We start from the raw sequence: 26,236 nt of genomic DNA, 5'->3' as shown, positions 1-26,236 counted from the left end.
GACACAGTGGTCGCCAAAACAGCTCTTGTCTCTGCCCTCACAGGCCCACAGTGACAGCCCAGTCCAAGGTGTGGGGCCAAAATAGGTTTGGCACAGGTAGAGTGGTCAGGGCTAGGACTGGGGAATCAGGGGTCCCGGCGGCAATCGGGGAAGCAAGAGTTGGACCTCAGGACCCCAGTGCAGGCTGTCTGTCCATCGAGCTGGGAGGCATCAGGCAGGACACCCTAGAGGAACGGATGGCTGAGCCGGAGCCTGAAGGATAATGTTGCCCAAGACTGCGACTCCAATTAAAAACAAAACAAAACACTTTTTTTCTGCCTTAGCATCCATCTGGTGGAGCTCTTGTCTGGAGGCATCAGCGCGGTCCCTCGGCGTGTCTGAGGTCAGGGCCACGAGGGGGCGCTGTTCTACCGCGCTGGTGCAGTATCTCCAGTGACTCCAGGTGGCCTGGCAGGAGCGGGAGGACTGGGGGACGTGGTGAGGCCAGGGGTATTTGTGTGGAGAACTTTTCCGAAGAGACCGCGGCAACAGGGGCGACGCGTGGCCCTGCGACGGGCAGTGGCAGCAGTTGAACGTGGGGCGGATCGGCGAGAGATCATTGTCTTAAGGGGCGGGGCTTCCTAAAGGGGGGCGGAGTGCGAGGCACCGCGTGGAATGTTACAAAACCGCGCTCGCAGCTCCGGATGGTTCCAGGGGACAAGGCGCCTCCAAAGACGGGGCCCCAGCAGCGGGAGGAGCCTTCCAGAGCCGGGAGAAGGGGAGCACCACACGGCGTCCTGCGTGGGCTACTGTGGGGCCCGGTGCGCTGCTGTGGGATGGGCGAGGCTTTCCAAACCACACCGGCAAGGGGGCGCTGAGCCATCCTGAGCTGGACGTCCCCCCTAAAATGAGGGTGGCGTTGGTAAGACGACGAAGTCACCTGGCAGGGAGGGGGTTTTAACTCGGTATCCCTGGGTCTGCTCTGAGACCTCCCAAGCCTGGGGAAAGTGGAGGATGGGAGGTTAACCCCAGATCTGTGGTCTATGCGGAGGGAGAAGCACCAAGAAGAGCGAGAGTCACCATCGAGTGTGGGAGGGAAGATGGAGAAATTGGCTCACAGGAGCCGGTGGGAGGGCCTGGGGAGATAACGGGTCTGGGACCGCGAGGGACCGAAACATCGGCATCAATGGGACTTATTGGCGGCGGTGGGGGTGGGAGGGTTGCAGCTCTGAGAAAGACTGCTCTGAGTCTGGGGAAGAATGGTTTTGTGTAAAGATCAGCCTCTAGCAGGGAAGAATATCTTGACTCTGTCCCTGATTTGCTGTGTGCTGCATGGCTTCAGTTTTCCCATCGGCCCAGAAGTTGGAATCATCTCTTGGGCCCTTTCTGCCCCTCACTCGCCCGCGGTTTGCGGAGGTGAATTGCAGATACTGCCTCTTTTGCACCTGGCACTCTGCTGGGACACCTGTGTCCGAGACAGCCCCAGATCCACCACTCACACACAGTCCCGTGGGGCACCAGATAGTGAGTGACAGCCCGGGATGAGTCAGGGCTAGAATGGGGGCAACGGAGGCAGAGGGATCAGGGCTGGGATCCGGGGAGCACAGGGCCCTGTAGGATCCAAGTAGGGAGGGGGCGCTCTTGATTCATCCTGTAGGTCAAAGTTATATCTAAACTTTGAAACGATTGGATGGAGGGTAGGGCCTTGGAGGAGGGTCCAGTTCTAAGAATAGGAGATAGGATAGTACAGCGACCAGAGAGGGCGATTTAGGCAGAGGGCACGGCATGGAGATAAGAAAGTGTAGCTCATTTCCAGCTGAGTCCTCTGCTCCCTCCCCGGGGATCCTCTTGGTGCCCTGGCCGAGCCTTTGTCCCCTAGTCCAGGATCCACAGCTGAGTGAAGGGCTATAATGCAAACAGTGTAAACTCCCGATGGCATACCCTAGGCTTGTTCCCTCTCGGCCTGGTGGTTTAATGCCTGACCTTGAGGTTGGTGTGAACCCCAGCACCCCTACTAATCAGGTGTGTGACCTTGGGCAAGTGACTCACCTCCCGCATTCGTCAAATGGGAATATCATATTGGGTTTCACCAAATCAATCACCTCATTTTAAAGAGCTATAAAGAATTCAATATAACTGATATATTTAAAAATATATAACTTGTAGATTACACATAAGGGATCCAAGAGACAAAAGCCTGAAAAACAACACGCTGTCACATCAGATGACACTTTGGCCTAAGTTAGGGAAAACACAATCGACAACACGAGAATTTGCCAGCGCAAAGATATACTATTCCAAACCTCATTATTTGAAATTTTAATACTGAACTTATTAGCAGCAGATTAGAACTTTTTGTTTGTTTGTTTAAGGTGAGGCAAGCCTTGGTTGACCTCACAGATTGCAAGGACCTTGTCAACTTACAATCCCTTATTCTTCTGTTTTATTTTTTACGCCTACAGCACCTGGTCTTCCTAGGTGGTCTCCCATCCAAGTACTAACCAGGCCCGACCCTGCTTAGCTTCCGAGATCAGACGGTATCGGGCTTGTTCACGGTAGCATGGCCGTAGACAAGAAATTTTTGAACTCCTTGGTTCAAAAATCTGTAAAAATCAGAAATGGGGTGATTAATTTAGGGTACCCTTTACTACTCACCTCTCCAGAGCTGGGTCAGCTTTTACTGCTGCTGTGTTCTGACTCAGAGGTCATTACACAGGGAGACCCTCCTGTTTGAGAAGATGACTTGAGAGGAAAGGCTCTGTAACCACACTATCCCCCTGGACACACATTTCGCTTTCCTGAGGGGTACCATTATATTCTTCCTTTATTGGCTGTCCTTTGTATAATACAAATCTGCAAGTTTAGATACAAAAAAATCTGGAAATAAAAGATAGAAAAGTACCCGCCAGGCACCCTTCCCCCCTCCTCTGGACCCCTCCCCAGCGGGCACCAACGTGAGGTAACTGAGCGTCTCCTTCCCCTTCCCCCTACCCCACCTCCTGGGCCCTCGACTTGGCCCCTGCCCCCGCGAGACCTTGGCCCAAGGAAGATGTGGGCCTCCGAGTGGGGGGAGGGGTGACAGAGGTGAGCACAGCATTGGCAGTGAACGCAGCAGGTGGGCAGAGGGAAGCCCTTTGCTTGTGCTGTGTATGGGGAGTGGGCAACCAGACTTGGGGTGGGCATCTGTACGGGGCCCTGTAGAGCCCCTAAGTGGGCCTCCCTCCCCCATCCTACCCAACACTGGAAGGTGAAAGGTCAACAACAGAAACTGAGAAATGTAGCTTGAGCCGAAGACACTCAGTGGGACTGTGGCCATTCCCCAGTGTCTGGGGTGTGGGCAAAGAGCCATTGCCGGTCTAAGACTGGCAGTGAAACGGGTCCCTTAGCCAGGCTGGGTCCATCCCTGAATTCCATCCTGTTGCAACCTGGGCATTACAATGTCGGTTCTGTGTTTGTCGGGGTGATGGAGAGAAGGGGTCAGAGGGGTGTTAAGGGGCACAGCCCCAGGGAGCAGGATGAGGGGAGAGGTTGGGCCTCCAGTCCCAGGCGTGGGGCACCTGGAGGCAATGGGGCGGCTCGGGCTACAGTTCAATCTCGAAGGTCTTCTGCAAGTCGCCGGAGAAGGGGTTGGAAGGCTTCTCCACAGCAGGTTTGCCTTCTAACGCTGCCCACTGGGCCTCAAAGGGGTCCAGCTCAGGGGCTGGGGCAGGTGCTGGCTCTGGGGGCCAGGGTGCCCCATTGGGGCGTGGGCGGGCCTGGCCCCCAGGGGCAGTGGGTGCAGCAGGGAGCGGGAAGGCCCCAGCTTTTCCAAGCAGGGTGGCGGGCTGGGGCTGGAGCTGGGCGGCTGAGCAGAAGGCGTTGGCCACCATCTGTGAGGGTGTGATGCCCACCACGGGTACACGCGGCACGGGCGCGTAGCTCAAGCCTGGGTAGGTGGGCACAAAGGGGGGCTGCATGTGTGGGGGTGGCAGGAACACGGCCACCTGGGCAGGTGCAGCATCAAAGGGCCCCACAGGGGCAGAGAAGGGCTGCAGGGTGGGGGGCACGGGGGGCACAGCGGGCATCGAGGCCGCCTGCTGCTGCTGCTGCTGCTGCGCTTTGGCCACCTGGGACACCTCCTCGAGCCACCGCTCAGCCTCCGAAGGGGTCCGCTTGTGCCCTGGCTGGAAGGCAGCTGCAGGAGCCACGGAGGGCTCGCCCCAGGCAGAAGTCCCTGGAGAAAGGAGAGGGGCAGGTGAGGGCGTGGGCCTAGACCGGGATCAGGCACGAGCCAGGCTGCCTCAAATCCCACTCTGCTCTTCACTAGCTGCGCCGGCTCTGGGCAAGCGGCTTAACCACCCCGGACCACGAGATGGTTTCGCGGTGCTAAAAAAAACAGTTCAGATCCAGTTCTGAGATTCCAAGGTCCCAAGATGGAGGAGTACAGGCAGGACTGACAATCGCCCAGGCCAGCTGCCCTTCTGATGGGTCAGTGCCACACCTGTTAGTAAATATGTTTAATATCACCCTTGGTTCTAATATTTTGAGGACATATTGCATAGGAGGCTAAGATTCTAAGGCTCCATGAATCTTTCTCAGACTGTACTATGCTAATGTAAGGAATAAGGTTGGATGGTTTTAAGTTTGTGTTTTCTAAGATTCTAGAGTTTTAACATTGTTTGTGATTCTAAGGTTCTAGGATAAGCCTCCAGCCCTCAGGTGACTCCGGGGCGCTGTTTCTCAGAGAGCATTCTCCCAAAGCTGTGCGCTTCCAAGGTTTCATGGTTCCGAATCTGTTAAGTTCTATTTCGCCTGTGATTAAGGCTGGAGGTTTCTAAGCTTTATTACTTTAAGACAAGAAGGTTTAAAATTGATCCCATGGGTCTCAGATGGCCTCGTGGCTCTGAGACGACCCCACAGCTATAAGGTGACCCACGGTTCTAAGCCTGTGGGACTCTGAGATCCGGAGTCTCTGAGGCAGCCCTGCGTGGAGCAGGGGAATACGGGAGGGGCGCTGCAGGGCGTGTGCCCCAGGAGCGGGGCTGGGCTCACCTGCTGGCACCGGCGGTGGCCCCGGCGCTGGGGCTCCAGCACTGGCAAATGACGAGCTGATCTGCGTGCACAGAGCATTGATGCCGTCGCTGTCGCTGGCGCCAGGGGGCTCCATCTCAGGCACTGGGAAGTCCGGGAAGGGTGGGCATTAGTGAGCACGCCCAGGCCCTGTCCTTTCTTGATCCCTATGCCCTCAGGTGGCTCTCTCACAAAGTGGGTCTGCTCCGGAGTAACTAAGTGGCCACGGTCCCAAAAATGATAACTCTGTGCACATGTGCGTGTAACATCTGAGTGGTACAAGTAGCGTGTGACACTGGTGTGGAGGAGAGACGATTCTCTGATGTGACCACGGCCACACCCATGAGCTGCATCAGGGCAGAATAGATTGCTTCTTGTAAATCAGGGACTGTCAGATCGATACCCCTACCCCAGACCCCCGTGGCCCAGGCATGCTGGTTTGTGGAACAGGCCCTTTCCCAGGGCGGGCATGTACGGCATTTTTCCTTTATCTGGGATGGGTCACATCCAGTGCCTCCCTCCGTCCTGCCCTGTCCTATATAACCTTCTAGCGCTTGCCACGTGGCATGAAGGATATCCAGCTCGTCTTGCCACCTCATATGTAAGTTCCCTCAATAAACTCTTGACGTAATAACGGAGTTGTTAGCCTCTTTCTCTGATCTCTTGGCCCCAGGAAATTTTCCCATCAATTGGACGGCTGACAGCCACAGAGACCCCAAATCAAAGAGGACCTCAAGGAGGACCTGTGTGTAGCTGCAAACCAGAAGAAATATTTGAAATGTTTAACAACATCTATTAATTTAAAACTATGTTCGACCACGTATATGGCAAAGTGCACTGACCAGTCAGAATGGATGTTGGCCGCACGGCATTTCACTGGCTGAGGATCATTTGTTCTGCTTTGGGTGGTGAAGGAGGCCCTGTCCACCCCACCTAGATTGGCCTATAACATACATCAGAAGGGCAGAATTGCACCTGTGCCAGGAAGACAGGTGATACTGAGCAGGTGCAGCAGCCTAGTGAGCACTTGGGATGAGCAAAGCCACCATCTGAATAAACAATAGAGGACCACAAAGCGTGGTATGTGACAAGTGCCTGTGATATTTCAGCAAGTGGCTGTCTCCAAGGGAGCGTGCATAATCCTCCAACCAGCATGAGAAAGAAACTGGCCGGAGGAGTCGGCAGGTGTGACACGGGGGTGCACGGCTGGCGGGGTATGTGGCTTCTAGGTCAATTCTGTAATGACTGTGTGTGTTAGTCCCGATGGGTGTGCAGCTGCTGAGGGTGAGGCATCCGAGCGTGACTGAAATCCAGGGGGGTGGTGTCCTGATCGTGATTGCCAAGTGTGAGCCAATCCGCCTGTGTGATGTATGAGTGTGCCTCCAGGTATTCATGAACTCGGGTGCGTGGTTTGTGAATGTATGTAAATCTGGGTGTGTGATCTCTGGATCTGGATATGTGCTTTCTAAGTGTGTGTAACTGTTAACAGCTGATTGTGCAACTTCCAAATGTGTGTGATTTTGGAGTGTACATGACTAAGTGTGTCATTATGCCGGGGGTGTGACACCTGCAGCAGACTGTGACATCTGTGTGAGTCGGTGAAATTTTGTGTCGTAAGTCACATCCAAGCAAGTGTGCAACTGGCTATAGAAGTGTAAGTCTTCCAAATAAAGCCTGGCAGACCTGCCACCTCCCAGGGAGCATGCGTGACAGCCCTGGGGGTGTGCTTAATTCCAGGCTGCAAGAGGACAGCAAATCCGAGGTGTGCAATGGCCAAATGATGCCGCAGGACATGGAGTGAGTGTGCGTCATTCTCAACAAGCGTTGGCATCTGTTCAGCAGTCACCTTCTGGAGTAGCCCAGCCTCCTGGATATAGATCGACACCTCTCACACCAGTCACCAAGGCCAGGAGGGGCAGGTGTCTCAGATTTGGCGAATGGAGGCAGGAGAGCGGGCCAGACCACATGACTTCCCTGACAGCTGGGAGGAAAGGCAGCCCTCCTGCCTGTCTCTCTCTGGCAAAACATGGTACTGTGCCACCTCTCCTCTCCCTTTGTCATGGCGGACGCTGCTCTAGATCATGACATACGCCACCTCTCTCTTTTCCCTGGCCCATGGCAGACATTAGTAATCAAACATGATGCTTTATTCCACTGAACCCTTTGCTCACCTCACCCCTCACCTGGCCAGACCTCATGGCTCTACTGGTCAAACAGTGGAGAGGACTGGTCCTTGTAACTCCATCTGACCTCCAAGCAAAACAGGACAGTTATGCTGCCTCTCTCCTAGCCGCACCCACGGCAGACATCGCTAATCCACGATGCACCTCTATATTCCTCTAATCAGTGATGGTGGGTGCTGCCTCTGCCCAATCCTTTGCCCACGAGTGACATCACGAATCCAACACTATGCTCCCTGACCCCATGATCCCCATGCTCATGTGTGCCCTTCACCTCATGTTTCCTGTGGACAAATTCTGGAAGTCTCTCCCTGGGCAAAAACATACTCCTGCTGCTCGCTTTCTCTCTCTCCCCCTCACCTACGGCAAACTTGCTAATTAACCACGTGGTGTGCCACCTGCTCCTTTTCCTCGTTCATGGCAGATGCTGCAAGGAGATGATGATGTAAACCATCAGATTATTCTCCTTGCCCTAGGCAGACATTACTAATCCATCACAATCCTCCTTTCCCCTCAGCCCGAGGATTACCTGTATTCTTCACCTGGCCAGATCTCATGTCTCTACTGGCCAAGTGCTCGAAGGGAGCATTAGCCTGTGGTGTCTTAGGCTCCAGCAAAATCAAGGCACCTGTGCAGCTGCCCTCCTCCCCTTGTCCAGGAAAGACTTTGCTGAATGATTCTGATTTGTGCCATCTTTCTTCTCTTCCTTGTCCATAGCAGACATTGCTAATCAATCAGGATTTTGACTACCTCTCTACTCTCCCTTGCCCGTGGCAGACGCTGCTAATGGATCATGTGTTCCCCGGTTCTCGCTGTTGCGCGTGGCAGACAGTGCTAATCAATCACGGTGCCTACCACCGCTTCTCTATCTCTTGCGCACACACACAGACAGGGCTACCGATCCCGACGTTCCTGCCCACTGAACCCGGGGCTTACCTGTGCCCTTCACCTGGAAGTCCGTGCGGCGCTGCAGCGTGGATGGCAGCTCATTCAGCCGTAAGCTCAGCTGCCGTTTGAAAGGCGAGTTCTTCTGGCTGAGCGCCGGGAACCCGCGGAAGGAGCCCTGGCGGACCAGCTGCTCCAGCGGGGCGTGGCGCCGGGGAATGGCAGCCGCGCTGGTGCCTGCGGCCACCGGGGTGCCTGCCTCACCCTTCTCGCCAGGGGATGTGGTGGCTGGTGTCGGGGACACGTGCCCAGGCTGGGCAGGGCCAGGAGCTGCAGTGGGGGCAGCCGCTGCCTCTGCTGGAGACATGAGAGACAGGTGGTTAGATACCTCACCTTGCCACCGGAAGCCTCTCCCACCTGGTCCCCAGGATCATTCCCCAAGGCTGCCTTCCTCACCTGAAGTGTCCTGTCCTCCAGACAGGCCGGTCAGGGCCCCAAAATGTCCCTCCTCCCCACCCAAGTCAAGACTATTTTCCCCAGGAGGCCATTGGGGAATTGTCTCCCAGCCTGACCTTCTGTGTCTTGAGCTTTCTGCCCCGAATCTGTCCTCCTCTGCTGCTCCTGCTGATTTTCCCTTTGAGACCTTCTGTCTCATTTTATAATTAATTTAATGGACACTTACTTGGTACGTGACCAACGTATCAGGCCTTGTTCCAAGCGCTTTACAATTATTAACTCACTCAATCTTCACAATCACCCAGTGAGGTCAATACTACCAGTATCCCCATTTTACAGATGTGGAAACCAAGGCCCAGCAATGGTAAGTGGCTTGCCCAAGCCACAGGTAGCAAGAGGCGGGCCGACTCCGGAGTCAGTAGTCCGAACAACTGCCCTAGCCTGTCCCTCCCTCGGGCCTGGTGTCTCCACGTCTGGCTGTCTTCTTTTGTCATCCTGTCTGCTCCTCTGTCCCTCTACCTCCCACCATTCTTCTCACCTCAAGTACCTCCTCTCTTCCTCCAGTTGCTACCCATCCTTCTAGACCCAGCTTGGCATACTTCCTCTGGGGAGCTTTCCAGATCTTTCCAGGCCCTCAGCCTGGGCTCCCTCCACTCTGGAACTGTCCTCTGTCCTCTAGGGGACACTTGGTCTCCCCACTCAGCACAAGGTATGCTCTCTAACGGCAGGGTCCCCTCACCCCTGCCAGTACACAAACACACCCCCTCCTCTGGTCAGGGCCTCACCCGAGCTGCAGCCTGAATGCTGGTGAGATTAAACTCAGGTCCAGAGAGGGCAGGAAGGGCGCCCGGCGTTTCTTCAACCATTTTCCAGGTGGAGGTGCTGCAGCTCTCACCCAGGCCTGGGCCAGGGCAGTGGGAACAGCCTGAAACAGGCTGGAACCAGGAAACTGCCTCTGCCCCCACCTCACTGTGTGACCTCAGAAAGTCTCCTCCCCTCTGTGGGCTCCAGTTTCCCGACTGTAAACCTGGGATAAACACCCCTCTGCTGCCTCCCCGGGGCCCCCAGAGAGGGTCAGCTGAGGCAGTGAACGTTCCATGCTTTGGAATCCAACAAAAGCTTGGTCAAGGCCTCGGCGGAAAGCATTCCGCTCCGCTCCTAAGCTGGAAAGAGCTCTGTGTACAGAGCAGTGCCTTGAGACTGAATCAGCGCACCATCAGCAAAACACTGGGTGACAGGCTCTGCAAATCATCACGTACTTCATAAACCCTCATTTTGCTGTGCAAGCTGTGCTGTGCTTTCTACAATGCAAAATACCTGGAAACTACACCCTTCGGAAACAGCAAAACCCTTTGCAAACTCTAAAGCAGATGACGACAGTCTCCGTGAATTCTAATCTGCTATATGAAGAAATACTCATAAACTGTGAAGGACTGTGTACTCAGGGCGTTCTTTGTAAACAATAAAATGTCATGTGCTCTACCAGGCCCTCTGTGAACTTCTCTTGTAATCTGCTTTGCCGATGATAAAATTCTTTGCAGACTCTAACAGATGATGTAAACAGTAAAAGACTGTAAGCTGTGAAGAACTGTGTAAATTTGTAAAGAGGCATGTAAACGATCATGTAATTTACAAATGAAAATATACTTCAGAAACTCTAATATTCCAATAGGTGATAAAAACCTCTGGTTTCCTAACTTTTTAGTTAGAAATATTTTAAATGTACAGAACAGATGCAATAATGGAACAATAAGCGTGTCGGTTCCCTTAACCTACAGTCCCCCATGATATCATGTCACTAGATCTTTCCCTTCTTCCATAATTTTTTTTTCTGAACCATTTAAGAGTAAGTTGTACCAAGTTAGAGTAAGTTATTCAACTCCAAAACCTTCAGCATGTACCTCCTAAGAATAAGGACAGTCTCCTACAAAATAATAGTACAATTTCTCACTTGGGAAATTTAACATGGGTATAATAAATACTATTAGCCAATCTACAGTCCATATTCCAATTTTCCCCATCGTCCAATCATGTCTTTTATAGATGTCCTTTTACACACACACACAATCCAGGATCCAATTCAGGACCACACATTGCATTTATTAATATTTGTCAAGTCTCTTTAGTGTCCTTTAATCTGGAACAGTTCCCAATGGTAAATTCTTTGTTATTTCTAAGCAGTGTTTTCCAAAAATTTAAAAACTAGAATCCACAGAAAAATGTGCCCATTGTGACTGGGCACATAATATACTTATATTTTAAAAACCACTGTTTTAGAACTTACAAAGTATTTGCCATTTACCTAGAATGTTAGGAGTTTATCGGGTATTTTTCAGACTTTTTGACTAGCAACCCTGAGAAAGAAATACATTTTACATGGTTCCACACAGACATATACAAACATGTACATGTATGCACATATATGTACTGAAACAAAAGTATCATTAAACTATACTTAACCCTCACTATATTCGATTACTCTGACATTTTCTATTTTTTTCTATTTCATTTTTTCAAATGGCAGCCACAATCCAGCAAACTGACTTCGCAACCCATTTACAGGTCTCGATACCCAGTTTGAAAAGCCTCCAACCTCCCCGAGCTGGCAGGTAATAAAGCACTTTTTGAGCTTTGCTGGGATTTGTGGCCTAAAGAATACTGCTCACAGAACTCCTCAAACTGAAGTGAGCTTTATAAACGGTAACCAGATTTTGTGGTGGGTGCTCCGCTTTGTAAACTATAGAGTCCCTGTGCCTCTGCAGCTCTCCCTGCAAACCGGTCCCCCTGGCCCCACCTGGCCCCACTCTGTGCCCAGCCCTGCCCTCTGGGCAGCACCCACCTTTCTTTTTGTCCGGGGCCTCTCGCTCAGCAGGCCGCCCGCCCCCAGAAAGGCGGAAGGAACCCTCTCGGGAAAAGCTCGTGCGGCTGGCGTCGAAAGCAGCCGTGACCCCGCATTCCTTCTCCCGCCGCTGTTTCCTCTCGAGGCAGGCTGCAAAAGCACAGCCCACGGCGTGGCTCAGCCTCTCGCCCTGTGGGAAGAGGACGGAGGCGCGGCGGGGTTAGAGACACTGTGGTGTACCAGCGGGATGCCAGGAGCCCTGGGTTCCAGCAGCTCCGCGCTGAGTGACTCGGCATGAGTCCCTTCGCCTCCCTCGGCCTCAGTGTACATCTGCACCATGCGGGCTATGAATGACAGCCCGAGAGAAAAAAGGCAGAAACAAGAGTACAATACTATGGAGAGTCCTCAAAAAATGACAACGAGAACTGCCGTCTGACTCAGCAATTTCACTTCTGAATATGTCTTTTCGAGTTAGTGTTTTTGTTTTCTTTGCGTATTTGTCCAAAGAAAACAAAAACACTAACTCGAAAAGACATATTCACTCCTATGTTCGCTGCAGCTGCACTAGTAAATAGCAACCTAGATGTTCATCAACAGACAAATGGAATATTACTCAGCCATAATAAAGAATGCCATCTGCAACAACATGGATGGACCGAGAGGGTATTATGCTAAGTAAGTCAGACCGAGAAAGACAAATACCATATGACTTCCCTTATATGTGGGACCTAAAAGAAAAAATAAAAGAAAGGAACCAATAGAACAGAAACAGACCCATAGATAGAGAACAAGCTGATGGTTGCCAAAGAGGGTGGGTGGGAGATTGAGAATGGAAAACAGAGCAATGCTGTACCCTCCGTGGGCACGACGTTCGAAAGGAGGCAAAACTGATCTATGGTGAAAAGAGGCAGAACAGTGGCTCTTTCTTAGGGAGTAGAGGAGGGGTCTGACTGGGAAGAGGCAGGAGGGAGCAGACGGGCGGTGGTCATGTTCTTAGAGCTTGACAGGGGTTTGGCTTACACAGGTGAAGGCAGTTGTCAAAACTCAACAGAAGTATATCTAAGGTCTGTGGACAGCATGTGTTTTTTTCCCAAAGAAAAAGAGCTGAAGAAAAGTATGAATTCTCCTTAACAGCATGCATGCTGAAGTGTTTGGGGAAAGTATTCTGGTACCTGCAACTGTGAAATGCCTCGAAAATGAGATGGACAGATAAATGATAAAGTGAGCACAAACCAATGTGAAAGGCAGGATCTGGGCAGAACGTGTACAGGTGACTCGTTACTATATAAGTCTTTCGACCTCACTATAAGCTTGAAAATATTTTTTAATAAAATGTCGGGAATAAAAAAGATAGCTCCTGTTTGTTGAGTGCCTACTTGAGAAGCTCCAAGGCCAGACAGCCTGGGATTGATATTGGCTTCCCACTTCCCAGCCGTGTGTTCTCAAGAAAATCACTTCACCTCCCACTGCCTGGGCCACCTCACCTGTAAAATGAGAGCCCTGACAGCAACTACCTCACAGGGTTATTGCAAGAATTATGTGAACTAATATAGCAAGGCATGCAGCAAAGCGCCAGGCACAGGGAAACATCACATGTGCCAGCATAAATCTGTCTAGTCCTGGGCCGAGCCCTGACTTGCATCCTTTTATGGAATCCTCGCCACGGTGCCAGGAGATGGACACTCTGATGAACCTATTTTGAAAAAGAAAAAACAGGCTCGGTCAACACACTCATGATAACAAGTAGCAGAGTTGGGGTTCCCATGAGATCTGTCAGACTTGTTTCCTAAACAAGATGCGCAGCCATCTCTTAAAGTTAAACTTGGAGACAAACATCCTCAAACTGAACTCAGCAGCATAACATTATACACCACAATCAAGTAAGATTTATCCCAGGAATGCAAGGTTGGTTCACCAGATGAAAACCTATCAATGTAATACACATTCATAGGACGAAGGAAAAAAAAGACATCATCTTAATTGATGCAGAAAAAGCATTTCGCAAAATTCAATACCCTTTCACGATTAAAAAAAAACCTCAAAAAATAGATGGGAACTTCCTCAACCTGACAAGGGACATTTATGAAAATGTCACAGCTAACATCACACTCGATGGTGAAAGAATGAAAGCTTTCCCTTGAGATCTGGCACAAGAAAAGGATGCCCATTTTTATCACTTTTCAACACTATAATGGAAGTTCTAGCCAGAGTAATCAGATAAGAAAAAGAAATAAAAGGCACCCAAATTGGAAAGAGAGAAGTAAAATTATCTCTATTTGCAGATGACATGATCTTTTATGTAGAAAGTCCCAAAGAATCCACAAACCATTAATGCTAATAAATGAATTACGCAAAATTGCAGGGCACGAGATCAACGAAAATTAGATACATCTATATACACTAGTAGTGAACAATCCAAAAGTAAAATTAAGACAATTTCATTTACAATAGACTCTAGAAGAATGAAATGATTAGGAATAAATATAACCAAAGAAATAAAATCAGATACGCTGAAAATTATAAAACATTGCTGAAAGAAATTAAAGAAGCCCCAAATAAATGGAAATACATCCTCTGTCCATGGATTGGAAAACTTAATCTTGCTAAGATGGTCATATTTCCCAAAATAACCTACATATTTAATGCAATCTCTATCAAATCCCAATGGACACTTACAGAAATGGAAACGCTGATCCTAAAAGTCATATGGAATTGCAAGGAACCCAGAATACCCAAAACAATTTTGAAAAAGAACAAAGTAAAACACTTTTCAATTTAAAAACTTACTCCAAAGCTACAGTAATTAAAACAGTATGGTATTGGCATAAGAAGAGACATACAGACCAATGAAATAGAACAGAGAGCCCAGATATATATCCACACATCTATAGTGAATTGATTTTCAATATGGGTGCCAAGACTATTTGATTGGAGAAAAAATAGTCTCTTTAACACATGGTGCTGGGACAACTGGATATCCACATGGCAAAAAATGAAGCTGGATCCCTACCTCACACCGCTTACAAAGATTAGCTTAAAATGGGTCAAAGACCTAAACGTCAGAGCTAACGCTATAAAGCTTAGCATAAAACATGGAGTTTTATAAACAAAACGTGAATTCTTGGATATGACATCAAAAGCACGAACCACAAAAGGAAAAAAAATTGAAGTTCATCAAAATTAAAAAGATTTGTTAATCAAAGGACACCAGCAAGAAAGTGAAAAAACAAGCCACAGAATGGGGGAAAGTTTTTGCAAATCACATATCTGATAAGAGTCTAATAACCAGAGTACATAAAGAACTCTTCCAATTCAACAACAAAAAGACGACTCGATTTAAAAAATGGGTAAAGGATCTGAATGAACATTTCTCCAAAGAAGATAAATGGCCAATAAACACAGGGAAAGATGCTCAACATCATTAGTCATTAGGTAAATATAAATCAAAACCGCAATGAGATAACCCCTTCATACATACTAGGATGGCTATAACTAAAATAATAGAAACTAATAAGTGTGGATGAGGATGTGGAGAAATTGGAACCCTTGTACATCGTTAGTGGGAATATAAAATAGTGCGAACATGGAAAACAATTTGTCAATTCTTTAAAAAGTTGAACATAGATTTACTCTATGACCCAGCAATTCCACTCTGACATATATACCCAAAAGAACTGAAAAGAGGTATTCAAACAGATACTTGAACACAAATGTCCATAGTAGCACTATTCACAAGAGCCAAAAGGTGGAAAAAAACTCAAATGTTCAACAATGGATAAACAAAATATGGTCTATCTATATAATGGAATATTCTTCAGCCATAAAAAGAAGGGCTGATACATGCTACAACATGGATGAACCTTCAAAACACAACGCTAAATGAAAGAAGCCAGTCACAAAAGACCACCTCCTGTATGATTCAATATGTATGACATATCCGGAGTAGGTAAAGCCACAGAGACAGAAAGCAGATTAGTGGTCGCCAGGGGCTTGGGGTGTGTGGAGGGGACGGGGAGTGACTGCTTACTGGGTAGGTATGAGGTCTCGTTTACGAGTGATGAAAATGTCTAGAACCAGATAGAGGTGATGGTCAATCAAACAATATTGCGAATGTACTAAATGCCGTCGAATTGTACAATTTTAAATGGTTAATTTTCTGTACATTTCACCTCAAAAAAAGGTTAAACTTGGGGAATCCTGGGAATTCCACTGCTTAATGCTTGTAACTCGAAGCTCGGACGCCGGAGGGAACTCAGCCAAGGTCACGCTCCACCCACGGGATCGGTCCCTGCCTTCCTCTTGCTTTGATTCTTGTCCTCGGATCCTTTTCAGATAACAGCAACTGTTCCTAGTTACTGGCCACTTATTCCAGACTCTGCTTAGAACTTTCTGTGTGTGACCATAATGCATGCTTCCCCCATAAACCCGTGAGCAGACCGTGCTATGACCCCCACGTTACAGAGGAGGAAATCGAGTCCGGGTGAGAAGTCACGTGTGCCTAAGGTCCCACGACCAGGTGGTTCGACATCAAATCCACAGCAACCACGTAGCAGTGTTTTCCAAAAACCGTTGCAACAAATTTCTGGCCCCACATGCTCTTCTAGAATCCTGTCACTCCGCCGTCAGAGGTGGAGTCTCTGTGCTCTTTCCTGAGCCTGAAAACACATCTCTCCCTCCTTCCCTCCCTCTCTCTCCCTCTCTCTCTCTCCTTCCTCCTCAATGTGCCACTATGTAAGAGTCCAGCTTTCCCAAAGCCTCCATGCTGGAGACCCTGGGAAGAGGTCCTGAGACAACACGGACAGAGGTGTCCAGCCAGTCTCGTGGTGCTACAGCTCTGGACACCAGCTGACTGCCACAGCATGAAAAAAACAGCAGCCAGACCCACCCAGCTGAGCCTTTCCCAAATTCCTGACCTACAGAAACCATCACAGATAAGAAGTGATTGGAATTTTAAGCCACCAAATTTTGGAGCAATTTGTTATGCAGCAACAGGTGACTGATACAATGACTCTGCTATGCTCTGGAAATGGCAGTTGCTGTGGGCTCTGGGCTTCAAATATCTCCACACCAGCCCGTGGCAGGCACCAGCCAATACTGACTCATCAACACTCACACCCTCAAATTTGTTTTCCACTCTTGGTTTCAGGTGTGAAATTATGTCAGTGAGGAAGTGGGGGTATTGACTTGTTTAGGGGGCTAAGATTCTTTGGAGTAGGGATTTCTGAAGTAGGAAGGAATCCTTGAGTGGAGACCGTCAGAGTCTGCAAGGAACAGGTGTTTTTTACTTGCCCAGTACCCACTATCCCCCTGCTTTTGACCCCAAATTCCCGTTGGGGAACTTCTTTTCAACACTGGATAAGTCAATCTGGGTGCTCCGCCCTTCCCTGGCTGAGGGGAAGACACTGACCCAAGCCAGGCCAATCCCATGCCCTCTCATCAGGATTTGAACCCAGAGCATTGGGAGGGGAGCTCATGTTGAAACAGTGTCCTGAAGGAACTGTCACCTGGCACAGTATCTTCAGGCTGCCCTGCTCTCTACCCTTTCCGATGCTTAATACTCTGACTCCCCTTCGATTTTGGAAGAGTCCTCATATCCTTCCATTAATTTTATTTTGGATTTAGGCTAATGTAGGGGGCTGAGACTGTGGCTTCCCATTCAGTTGCGTAGGCTCTGAAGTCAGGGTCCAGGGGACAGGGCAGAATAAAGACTCTATTTTCCACCCTTTCAAAGTAGGGATGTCCATGTGACTAGGTTCTGACCAACGGGATGTAATTAGAAATGATACACAGCTCCCAAAAAGGAGGGGGCGTGCCCCTCTTCATGCCTCCCTCCTTTCTGTGGTTGGAATGGAGATGTGAAGGCTGGAGCGTGTGCACCCATCTTGGACCAGGGAGTGGAAGCCTTACTTCATTACAGCAATGAGGACAAAGGAGCCATGACCCCTGATGAGTGGAGAGGAGCCACACCAGTGCTGCCCTGCCTGCCTCTGGATGTCTTTCACGTGAAACAGAAGCAAACGTCTCCCTCACTGAAATCACAGGTATCGGTCGCAAGCTGCAGAATCGTAACTGTGAGAATGCTTCCGAAATGGCTTCCATCCATTTCTCAGAGGACCCTGATCCTCCAAAATATAAAGAAGCATAGGCAAAATGAATCACGGCGGAAGGTGCGGGTGGGAGGTTACTGCCTGAGAAGGGCCTGCGGAAGTCTGCTGGGGGCAGGGAACTCACTACAACTTGAGCTGGTCGAGGTTTACGCAGATGCAAAAATTCATGGAGCTGGACGTGGAGTGCACAGGACTAAGTAGGTGATCCTAAATGTAAAAAGTTAGAGAAACACGGAGCACTACTGATAATGAGGAGGATGACAGCCAATGTTTTCCCGAGTGCTTCCTCTGTGCCGGGCATTGTTCTAAATCCTTCGTATCAACTCACTCAAGCCTCACAGTAGCCCTCTCAGTTAGTAGCTGAGAGCACACTCCCTAACTGCGTCCGGATCAAGACACAAGGCCTAGGGAGGAGAGGTGAGTGGTTTGCCTGACTCCGCCTGGTCAGCCAGGGCTGGGGCCGGAAGGCCAGGAACGGGAGAGAAGAGTCAGCGGGCTTTGGGCTTGGGCGGTACTCACAGAGTCCTTGAGTGCCAGGAAGCAGTGGCAAATCCAGCGGCGGGCGGTTCCGTCACGGCAGATGTAAGAGAAAGCCTTGTCCAGGTTGCGGTCAGGAGCACAAAAGGAGACCTTTTCGATGGTCTGGTCTACCAGCAGGTCCTGGGAGGGGCCGGGGAGGCCAGGAGAGGAATGTGAACTCTTTCATGTGTTCACTCAGCATTCCCTTAGTGCCTGCTCTATATTCCATCCTGATTGGGGTGGGCACCCAGCAGTCACTGAAACAGCTGTAGGCCCTGCTGGCATGGGACCCCCCCAATTTAGTGGAGGAATCACTCATCATCAGGAGGAGGCCCAGAGTCACAGCCAGACAGTAACGAGGAGGGCACAGGCAGAAGGGTCAGAGCTGGGATAGGGGAGGGGGGGAGGGTCCTGTAATGATGAGAGTGCTATGTGGGGTCAGGGCCGAGATGGGGGAGGCACGGAGGGGTCAGGGCTGGGATGGGGGAGGCACGGAGGCCTGCAGGAGTCAAGAGGAGGTGTCTGACTCAATTTGGGAGGGAGTCAGGCAAAGCTTTCTGTAGGTAAAAGGCAGGAAACAGTATTTCAGGCTGAGGGAGCTGCGTGTGCAAAGGTGTCAATCCTGTTCAGCATTAAGCTAACACTGGAGTGCGGGCTGCCTCCTCTGGCAGTCTCTGGGTTGGAGGCAGGGAATTCGGGGTGAACTAACAGACGCCCCAATCCTGGCCCCACGGTGCTCCTGTCTGGCTGGCTGACAATAAACGCATAACAACGAATATTCATCGATGTGAACTTTTACACCGTACCAGGTTAACTATTTGTATGTAATTTCTTAGGTAATGGTAGGTCCTTTATTATCCTCATTTTACGGATGATGCAATTGAGACTGGTAGGTGGGTGAGCCTGGATCCGAGCTGAGGCTCCACAGTCTGTGCTCTTACTCACACTCCACGCCAGCCCACAAATAACGGCAGGACTCACTCCTGAATTATGACTGTGACAAGCGCAGGAGCACATGGCGTAGTCTAGAAGCTCCCTGAGGAAGGGGCATCCTAGGGATGGGTGGGAAAGCGTCTTTGGCCCTATTTGAGCAAGGTGAGGATAGGGGTCCACTCCTGCCTGCTCCCACCCCGACAGGCCTCCTACCTTGGTCTTGTCATCCACCACTCGGAGCCCATCGGCTGACACCCACAGGACAGACTTCACCGACTTCCGGCCCATCTGAGGTGGAGCGGAGGGCAGAGGGTGTGGTCAGGGCTGCCTCTTTGGGTCTGATCTCACCCACTCCCTGCGCCAGCCACTCACTCACCGCCTTGAGCTTCTTCACTGCATCCTCACACACGTGCATTCCCCGGGACTCCTCCACCTCCACGTGGCCCAGGTACTTGGGAGGGAGAGAGCAGGAGGACATGAAATAAGCAGAGCAATCAATAATTCCTAGTCCTCCCTGATCAGCTGTGATAAATCATGCAGTGTCCTAAGTACATCATACCTATTATCTCATTTACTCTGTACCTCAGCTTTATGCGGTGGGTCCCCCACTGTCATTCCAGATATAGCGATGAGAAAACAGAAGCCCGGTGAGTAGTGATTATCATCCTGCCTCTGTCAGCATCTGCATCTCTGGCCGAGGACCTGCCCCGCGCGATGAATCATGGGAGTTGGGGTACACTCGCCCCAGTTTCTCCCCCTCCAGGACTCTATTTTCCAGAGACCCGAGTGGCATTAAGCTCAGATGCCCATGTACGTTGCTCGGGTGCATTTTAGTAACACACCCTGGATTGGCTGCCTTCTCTCCCTAACTCCCACCAGCATTTCCCACACGTCGTAACAGGCCCCTCTCACTCAAAGTCTGCTTCTGGGGTAAGGTACCGAGGTGGGATTTGTACCCAAACCCCGCTGTCCCCCTTATAAAAGGGTAGCACTAAACACTAGAGGGCTTTGCAAACGCTACAAAATTTTGGCGACCTTCCAGTGTCCTTTGGAAATTGTGAGCTCCCACAAAACGGGGTGACCCTGGCAAGACGACCCCCAGGGAGCCTTTTCCTGGTACAAGAAAATGTGTGTTGGTTTTTAACCCCAAGTCTGAAGGACTCAGGCCGTGCGGTCCTGCCACGGCAGGCTTCACAGCTCTTTGAGGATACGACGTCCCTGGCACAAAGGACAGGTCCTTGGCCATCACGCCCAGCGCCCTGAGCCCCGCCCGCGCACAGCCCTCGCCCCGCCCACTCACCCTGACCGGGAAGCTGCACGTGCCCTTGCGCACCGCGTCCTCGTCCGCCTGCCACTGGTGCGGGCGCGAAGCCTCAGGCACGTAGGCTGGCTTCCGCCGCCGCAGGCTCTGCCGTAACTTGTTCATGGTGCCCGCCCCGTCTGGTGACACAGGACGAGGAGATGGTCAAGGGCGCGGATCACAAGCACAGGGCTCAAGGGGGACAGACACAGCCAGTGCTCAGGGGGCATGGGGCCAGAAAACAAGAGAAAAGGATTACAGGGTTGGGGAGCCACTGGGTCAGAGGACATGACATTCAGGGAACTTGGATCAGCAGCAGTCAGAGGACGTGGGGAAAGGGGGTGACGTAGCAAGGGAGTGCGAGAGTCAGTGTGAGGATTTAGAAGACACTGGGCTAAAGGGCAGGGAGGTCTGGGATGGGGGTCACAGCACTAGGGTCTGGAGATTGGGGATGTGAAGTAATAGGAAGTCAAGACATTGGAGGGCAACTGAGGGTTTGGAGGAGACACGAGGGTTGCAGGGGCATAAGGGCAAGGGTCATAAGTCAGGAGTTTTAGGGTAGGAGGGATTGGGGGTGGGATGGTGTCCAGAAGACAGGAAGTGGGAGATTTACATGGAGTCAGATGTGGAGGTGTGGGGGCGGGGCCCATTGTGAGGATGCAGAAGGTCCAAGGATTGAGGTCCAGAGACCGGAACAGAAGGTGTAGAGTATGGGGGCTTGTCTCTGTGGCTCTAGGATACTGCCCCTCTGATGACTGTGTCTAAGGTAGGGGTCCTTGGGGGCAGTGTGCACCTGTGACCATCATAGGCAGGGGTGTAAGTGGAGGTGGTGGTCAGCCACTAAGCAGTCTTCACTGACTAAAACACTCTTCACGGACTCATAAGCCATACTGACAGTCCTACGAGGAGAGTGAGGGGTCACCCAGGACAGAGCACCAACAGCAGATGGAGACTCTGTGTGTACGGCTGGTGTGGTCCCGAACGGTGTCTAGAGATGAGGATGCAACTACTGTTTGTGAGCAGGTGGTTTCTGAAGGCTGTATGGAAGGATGAAGACCTGAGAATGGCTGCTTATGAGAGTGGGGGTCTGTGTCCAGGGCTGTGGTTGTTGTCTGTGAGTGCAGGTCCCTGAAGGGTATTGCTGAAGGTTGTCTATGTGTGAGAGTCCTTGTGAGTGTGTGTCAGGGAATGCTGCCTGTGAGGATGTGTCTCTGAGCAGGAAGCTGTTGTTTTTGAAGCTGTGTGTCTGTGTGAGAGTGTAGCTGGTGTCTTTGATGACTGTTGCCTATGACAGTGTGTGCCTGTGAGTTACCCAAGAGACTGTGTCTATGTCCAAGACATAGCTGTTGTTTGTGAGGGTGTGTCTGTGTCAGAGCGCGTGGTGGTTGTCACAGAGTTGGGTCCATGAACGTTTTTCTGAGAGCGTGTCAGTATGGACCCCTGCATCTATGAGGGTGCATGAGAACATGAGGTTGTTGTCTTTGAGTGTGTTCGTGGGTGTTATTTTTGAGGATGTGACTCTGTGAGAACGTGCCTGCTGTCTATGAGAGTGCTGGGTATTATTTGTAAGAATGTCTGTCTGTGGGCAGAAGTGTAGCAGCTCTTTATGGGTCCACAGGTACTGTCTGTGAGGCTGTGTCTGCTTGTGAAGGTGAGGCTGTTGTCTGTAAGTGTGGGTTTGTGTATGTTGTCTGGGAGACTGTGTGCAAGGGTTCATCCCTTGAGAGGGTGTATCTAAGAGTCAGTATCTGGTTAGTGTCTGTAGTCGCCTGTGCCAGGGAGTCTGGGTGTTGTCTGGGAATGTGTCTGTGTTTGTGTGACCTCACACCTGTGGGAAGGTCGGTGGGTGTTTTAATATCCCAGTGTGTGAGTGACATAGTCTAGACGTGTGTGTGTCTGTGCACGAGTCGGGCTTGGATGGTCACTGAGTGTGCAGAGAAGAGGTTTGAGATGTCTGAGGGTGTCCACTCATCAGTATGATTAGGCCTCTGTGGCTATAGAGACAGTTTCTCTAGTAATGCAAGGCAGGCCACCCACCCACTCAGCCCGTGCTCTGTTCCCAGCTGGTCCTCACCTGGCTCCGTCCTGGAGGTTTCGGGGGGCCCCAGGGCCCCGCAGGGGGCTGGGGGCAAATGCTGCTCAGGCCTCCTGGGTCTGCCCTGTCCAAGGGATAGAAGAAAAGGTGAGAGCCTGGCTTGGGATGGAGCTCGGTCCCCTACCTTACCCCTGCTCTGGACATCAGCCAAACCCCCTCCATCTTAGGCTCCGAGGAGAGCCTGGTTGTCATAGCAACTGTTATGAGGGAGTTGAGTAAGGACCCAGGAATGAGTAGGTACGTTTGGGGGGCATTTGTTGGGGGATATCCTGGCCTCAAGAGGCCTTTAGTACCACAGGGATGGGATGAGGAGGGAGTGGCCCTGCCCTCTACACACGTCCAGGGATACAAACATACTGTCACATGTATCCATCTCACATCTATAGTTGTCTCTATCATCTAGTCACAGCTCTGTGCGTTTAGTTATACACAGACACAACCCCAGCTACACACGCCAGGTCATACAGACACACCTACACAGTCACGGCCACTATGCGCATCTGGCCACATTGCCGTGTTCACAGATACACACAGTCTCCACTACAGATATTTGTCCACATTTGTCCCAGTCTGCCTAGGTGCTGCCACAAACACCTGGTCACATCAGCTACTGATATTTGGTCACTTCTGTCTTCTCAGCCACATACAAAGAGCTAGTCCCAGGCATACCCACCAGAGTGGCACATGTACAGCCACACCCAATGACAGTTATATTCCCTCAGGCAGCCACCCAAGATACGTCACAGACTCGCCCATGTAGAATCACACCCAGTCACACCTAGCTCCACTGTCGTGTGTTGACATCTGGTTATGGATGAGTGCAGACACACACACATTTGGTCACTCACAGCCACACCCAGTCACATCACATGTGTTTAATCATCTACAGGCACACAGCTGCATATGGACACTCAACTCCTTGCATCAGTCACACCAACACACTTTTTGAGTCACACAGTGTCCCACAGTCACACATACCCAGTCGTAGGGGCACACACTTGCTCACAGTATCAGCTAACTTATATGCACAGTCCTCCATCCCCAACCACACACACAGATGCTGGTGGCCATGGCCCAGGCATTGTAGAGAAACGGGCATGCAACCACTCAAAGACAACTATCTCCAAGGATGACCACACTTAGACGCAGCCAGGCAGCCAGTGCTTCAGAGTCACAGCCATACACGTTTTAGAAGTGGTTATGAATGCAAAGTCACACAGCATCAGTATCCACATTACCCAGCCATATATCACAGTCACAACATGGTCACCCAATATCCCATACTCAGCTGTACCATGTCATAGCATCACAGAGAAACACACAGTTTCTCTTCATGCAAATACACATAAATCACACAGACATCAGTGGCCACATACCATCACAGCCCATATGGACAGATGCATATTTCACACACAGAGACATCAGCACACAATTTCCATTTCACACATCACAAGCACACAGTCAGGCGTGTGCTCAGAAATGCAGTGACCCAGATGTAGCACTTATAGCTGCATATACACAGAAGACACAATTCCTGATGGAGCCATGTACACAGTCAGGGGACAGTCACCTTGTCACCAAATCACACTCAACACAAGCAGTCCAGCATGCACACAGACACATATACCCACCACACAGCTATAGACACACTCTCACAGACCATGACACAGACACAAGTACATATAGTCACCTACACAGGGTCAGAGACATGCAAGTCACACACAAATATAGAAGCCACAGTCATATACACCCTCCCACACACAAACACACACTGTTACCTGGTGCCACCACACACGGACACACCTATATGTCGAGTCAGACACAATGAAATAACGTACTATTAATGGTTAGCCAGGGTTTTAGGCCCCAAGTCAAGTACATAACTCAAATCATACATTCAAAACTATTAATTCACACAATCGCTATCAACAAAGATAGATGTAGTCATTTATACAACCCTGTCACACACGGACACGGCTATGAACACACAACCACTGGCATACAAACGTAAATGTCACAGTGCTGTTGCACAACCCCAGTCACATTGTGATTGACTTCATATACAATGGCAGTCACACACCCAGAGGTGCAGGGACATTGCGTGTCACAGAGATCCATGTGTGACACGCATATAAAATCAATCACAGACACAACCACAAATGTTCACAGTCATCGGGAGAGTCGCACATGGACAGAGTCATAGACACAACTCCACTTACACACAATCATAACTCCACCCACATCTTCAGTCAACCACACACATGCCCAACCCCAGACTCAACACTCACAGCCACATACCCAGTTACCAAGGCACACGAACACGGGGTCACAAAAGATGGAATCGTAGACACAACCACGCAGTCACAACCATGCACACACTCAAACACTGACTAAAAAGTATAGGGTTCTGCACAGCTGTCACACACATATACACGGTCACACAAATGCTAGGGTCACACACAGACACAACCAGAATACAAACACAGGATTCCTCATAGTCACCAGCTGTAGCATGCACGTGCACACACACACACACACACAGCCAGTCACGCAAACACAGGGTCATACTCTTAGCCACCTCCCCAATGCTTGCTTTCCCCCAGGTACCACACACAAAGCCACCGTCACCTCAGACACAGCAGACAGACAGGGCTTCATCAGGTCCCTGGGGAGCCGCCCCCCGCCCTCAGCATGAATCCTAGAGCCAGGGGAGGCCAGAACTGGGAGAGGAAGGCAGAGCATTATCTGCGGGTGGGGCCTGCTCCCAGACAGCTGGGCAGCCCCAGGGACAAAGGGGATGGCCCAGAGGACCCGTGCCCTGGGACCCTTGACCAACCCTTAAGGGCAGAAGACAGTGCCTGAAATTTCTCTTATTTTATTCAGGCTGGGGGAGGGGGGAATGGAGTCCCAGGCATAGGGACCTTGTCTTGAGAAGGGGCTGTTCCTGGGACACCGCCCAAGGATTGGGGGAGATGCTGTGGGGCCTGGGGACAGGCTGCCAGGAATATCCCCTGGCTTTGACTTGGTGGGGAAACTGTGCAGGGGGGACCCCATCCTCAAGACCTTGCCTAGAGGGCTGTTGTGCTCAGAGACGCCCCTCAGGCAGGGAGGGGTCAGGATGGCGTCTGGTCTGGAACCGACTCCTGGAGGCCTTGGTTTCATCTGGGGGTTGTGTTCCAGACCCGTCCCCAAAAGCTTGCTTAGGAAGCCGTACTGAAAATCTGTCTCCTGTCCTTGGTTTTTAAGGGGGACATCTGTGTCCCGGATCCCTATCTCTAGGGCCTTGGCAAGTGATGGCTTTGAGCTAGACCCCTGTCTCCCAAGCCTTGGCTTGGTGGGGCGCTGTTCGTGGACCCCCCACCCAGGACCACCCTCGCCAGCCTTGGCATCCTCTCTCCATCCGGGCGTCGCGGCCGCCTCCCACCCTCCGCCACATCAGCAGCGGCGCCGCCCCCCACCCGAGCCCCCTCTCCCGCCCTTCTCACGCTGGCCGCCGCGCTGCGGGACATTCAGGGCCCGGGCGCCCCAGCTTCCCACGGCCCCGGCTGGGCCCGGATCCCTGAGTGCTGCTGCTGCTGCTGTGGCGGCGGCGGCGGCAGCTCGGTATGACGCGGGCCGGGGCCGGGGGCCGGGGGCCGAGGGATGGTGCGGGATGCACGCGCGCGAGCCTGCTCCGCTCCCCGAGGATTCCGTTCCGGGGGCGGGGGAGCGCCCCTCCCGCCCCGGCTCCCCGCCCCGGCCCCGCCCACTGGCCCGCCGCCTGCTGGATATGCGGGAAGACCCCGCCCCGGCCCGGCGCCTGGCCGGCCCAAGCCCCGCCCCTCGGCCCTCAGGGCGCCCATGCCGTACATGACCCCGCCTTCTCCGGTGAGGCCACCGCCCTGCCCTGCCCGC

General features: G+C 51.3%; 1 protein-coding gene, 1 long non-coding RNA gene and 1 pseudogene across 2 annotated transcripts; 1 reads left to right on the top strand and 2 right to left on the bottom strand.

Annotated features, from left to right (window-relative positions):
• The first annotated feature begins 637 nt into the window (after positions 1–637).
• On the top strand, positions 638–11,017 carry LOC120595592 (uncharacterized). The gene is made up of 2 exons (XR_005650911.1): positions 638–901; positions 5,702–11,017. It is a non-coding gene; the product is annotated as an uncharacterized LOC120595592 (long non-coding RNA).
• Positions 2,433–2,551, bottom strand: LOC120596903 (uncharacterized; annotated as a pseudogene).
• Positions 2,786–26,058, bottom strand: NUMBL (NUMB like endocytic adaptor protein). The gene is made up of 10 exons (XM_039853476.1): positions 25,828–26,058; positions 22,322–22,406; positions 20,248–20,387; positions 19,324–19,398; positions 19,161–19,235; positions 18,015–18,155; positions 11,389–11,578; positions 8,145–8,450; positions 5,011–5,133; positions 2,786–4,192 (listed from the first exon to the last, which is right to left on the bottom strand). Exons 1-10 carry the CDS (start codon positions 25,849–25,851, stop codon positions 3,561–3,563), a joined length of 1,791 nt encoding a protein of 596 aa, XP_039709410.1. The 5' UTR covers positions 25,852–26,058; the 3' UTR covers positions 2,786–3,560.
• Between the last annotated feature and the right edge of the window lie 178 nt (positions 26,059–26,236).

This window comes from Pteropus medius, unplaced genomic scaffold, assembly GCF_902729225.1.
Source record: "Pteropus medius unplaced genomic scaffold, Ma_sr-lr_union100, whole genome shotgun sequence".
NCBI lineage: Eukaryota > Metazoa > Chordata > Mammalia > Chiroptera > Pteropodidae > Pteropus > Pteropus medius.
This window is presented reverse-complemented; position numbering and strand designations above follow the sequence as displayed.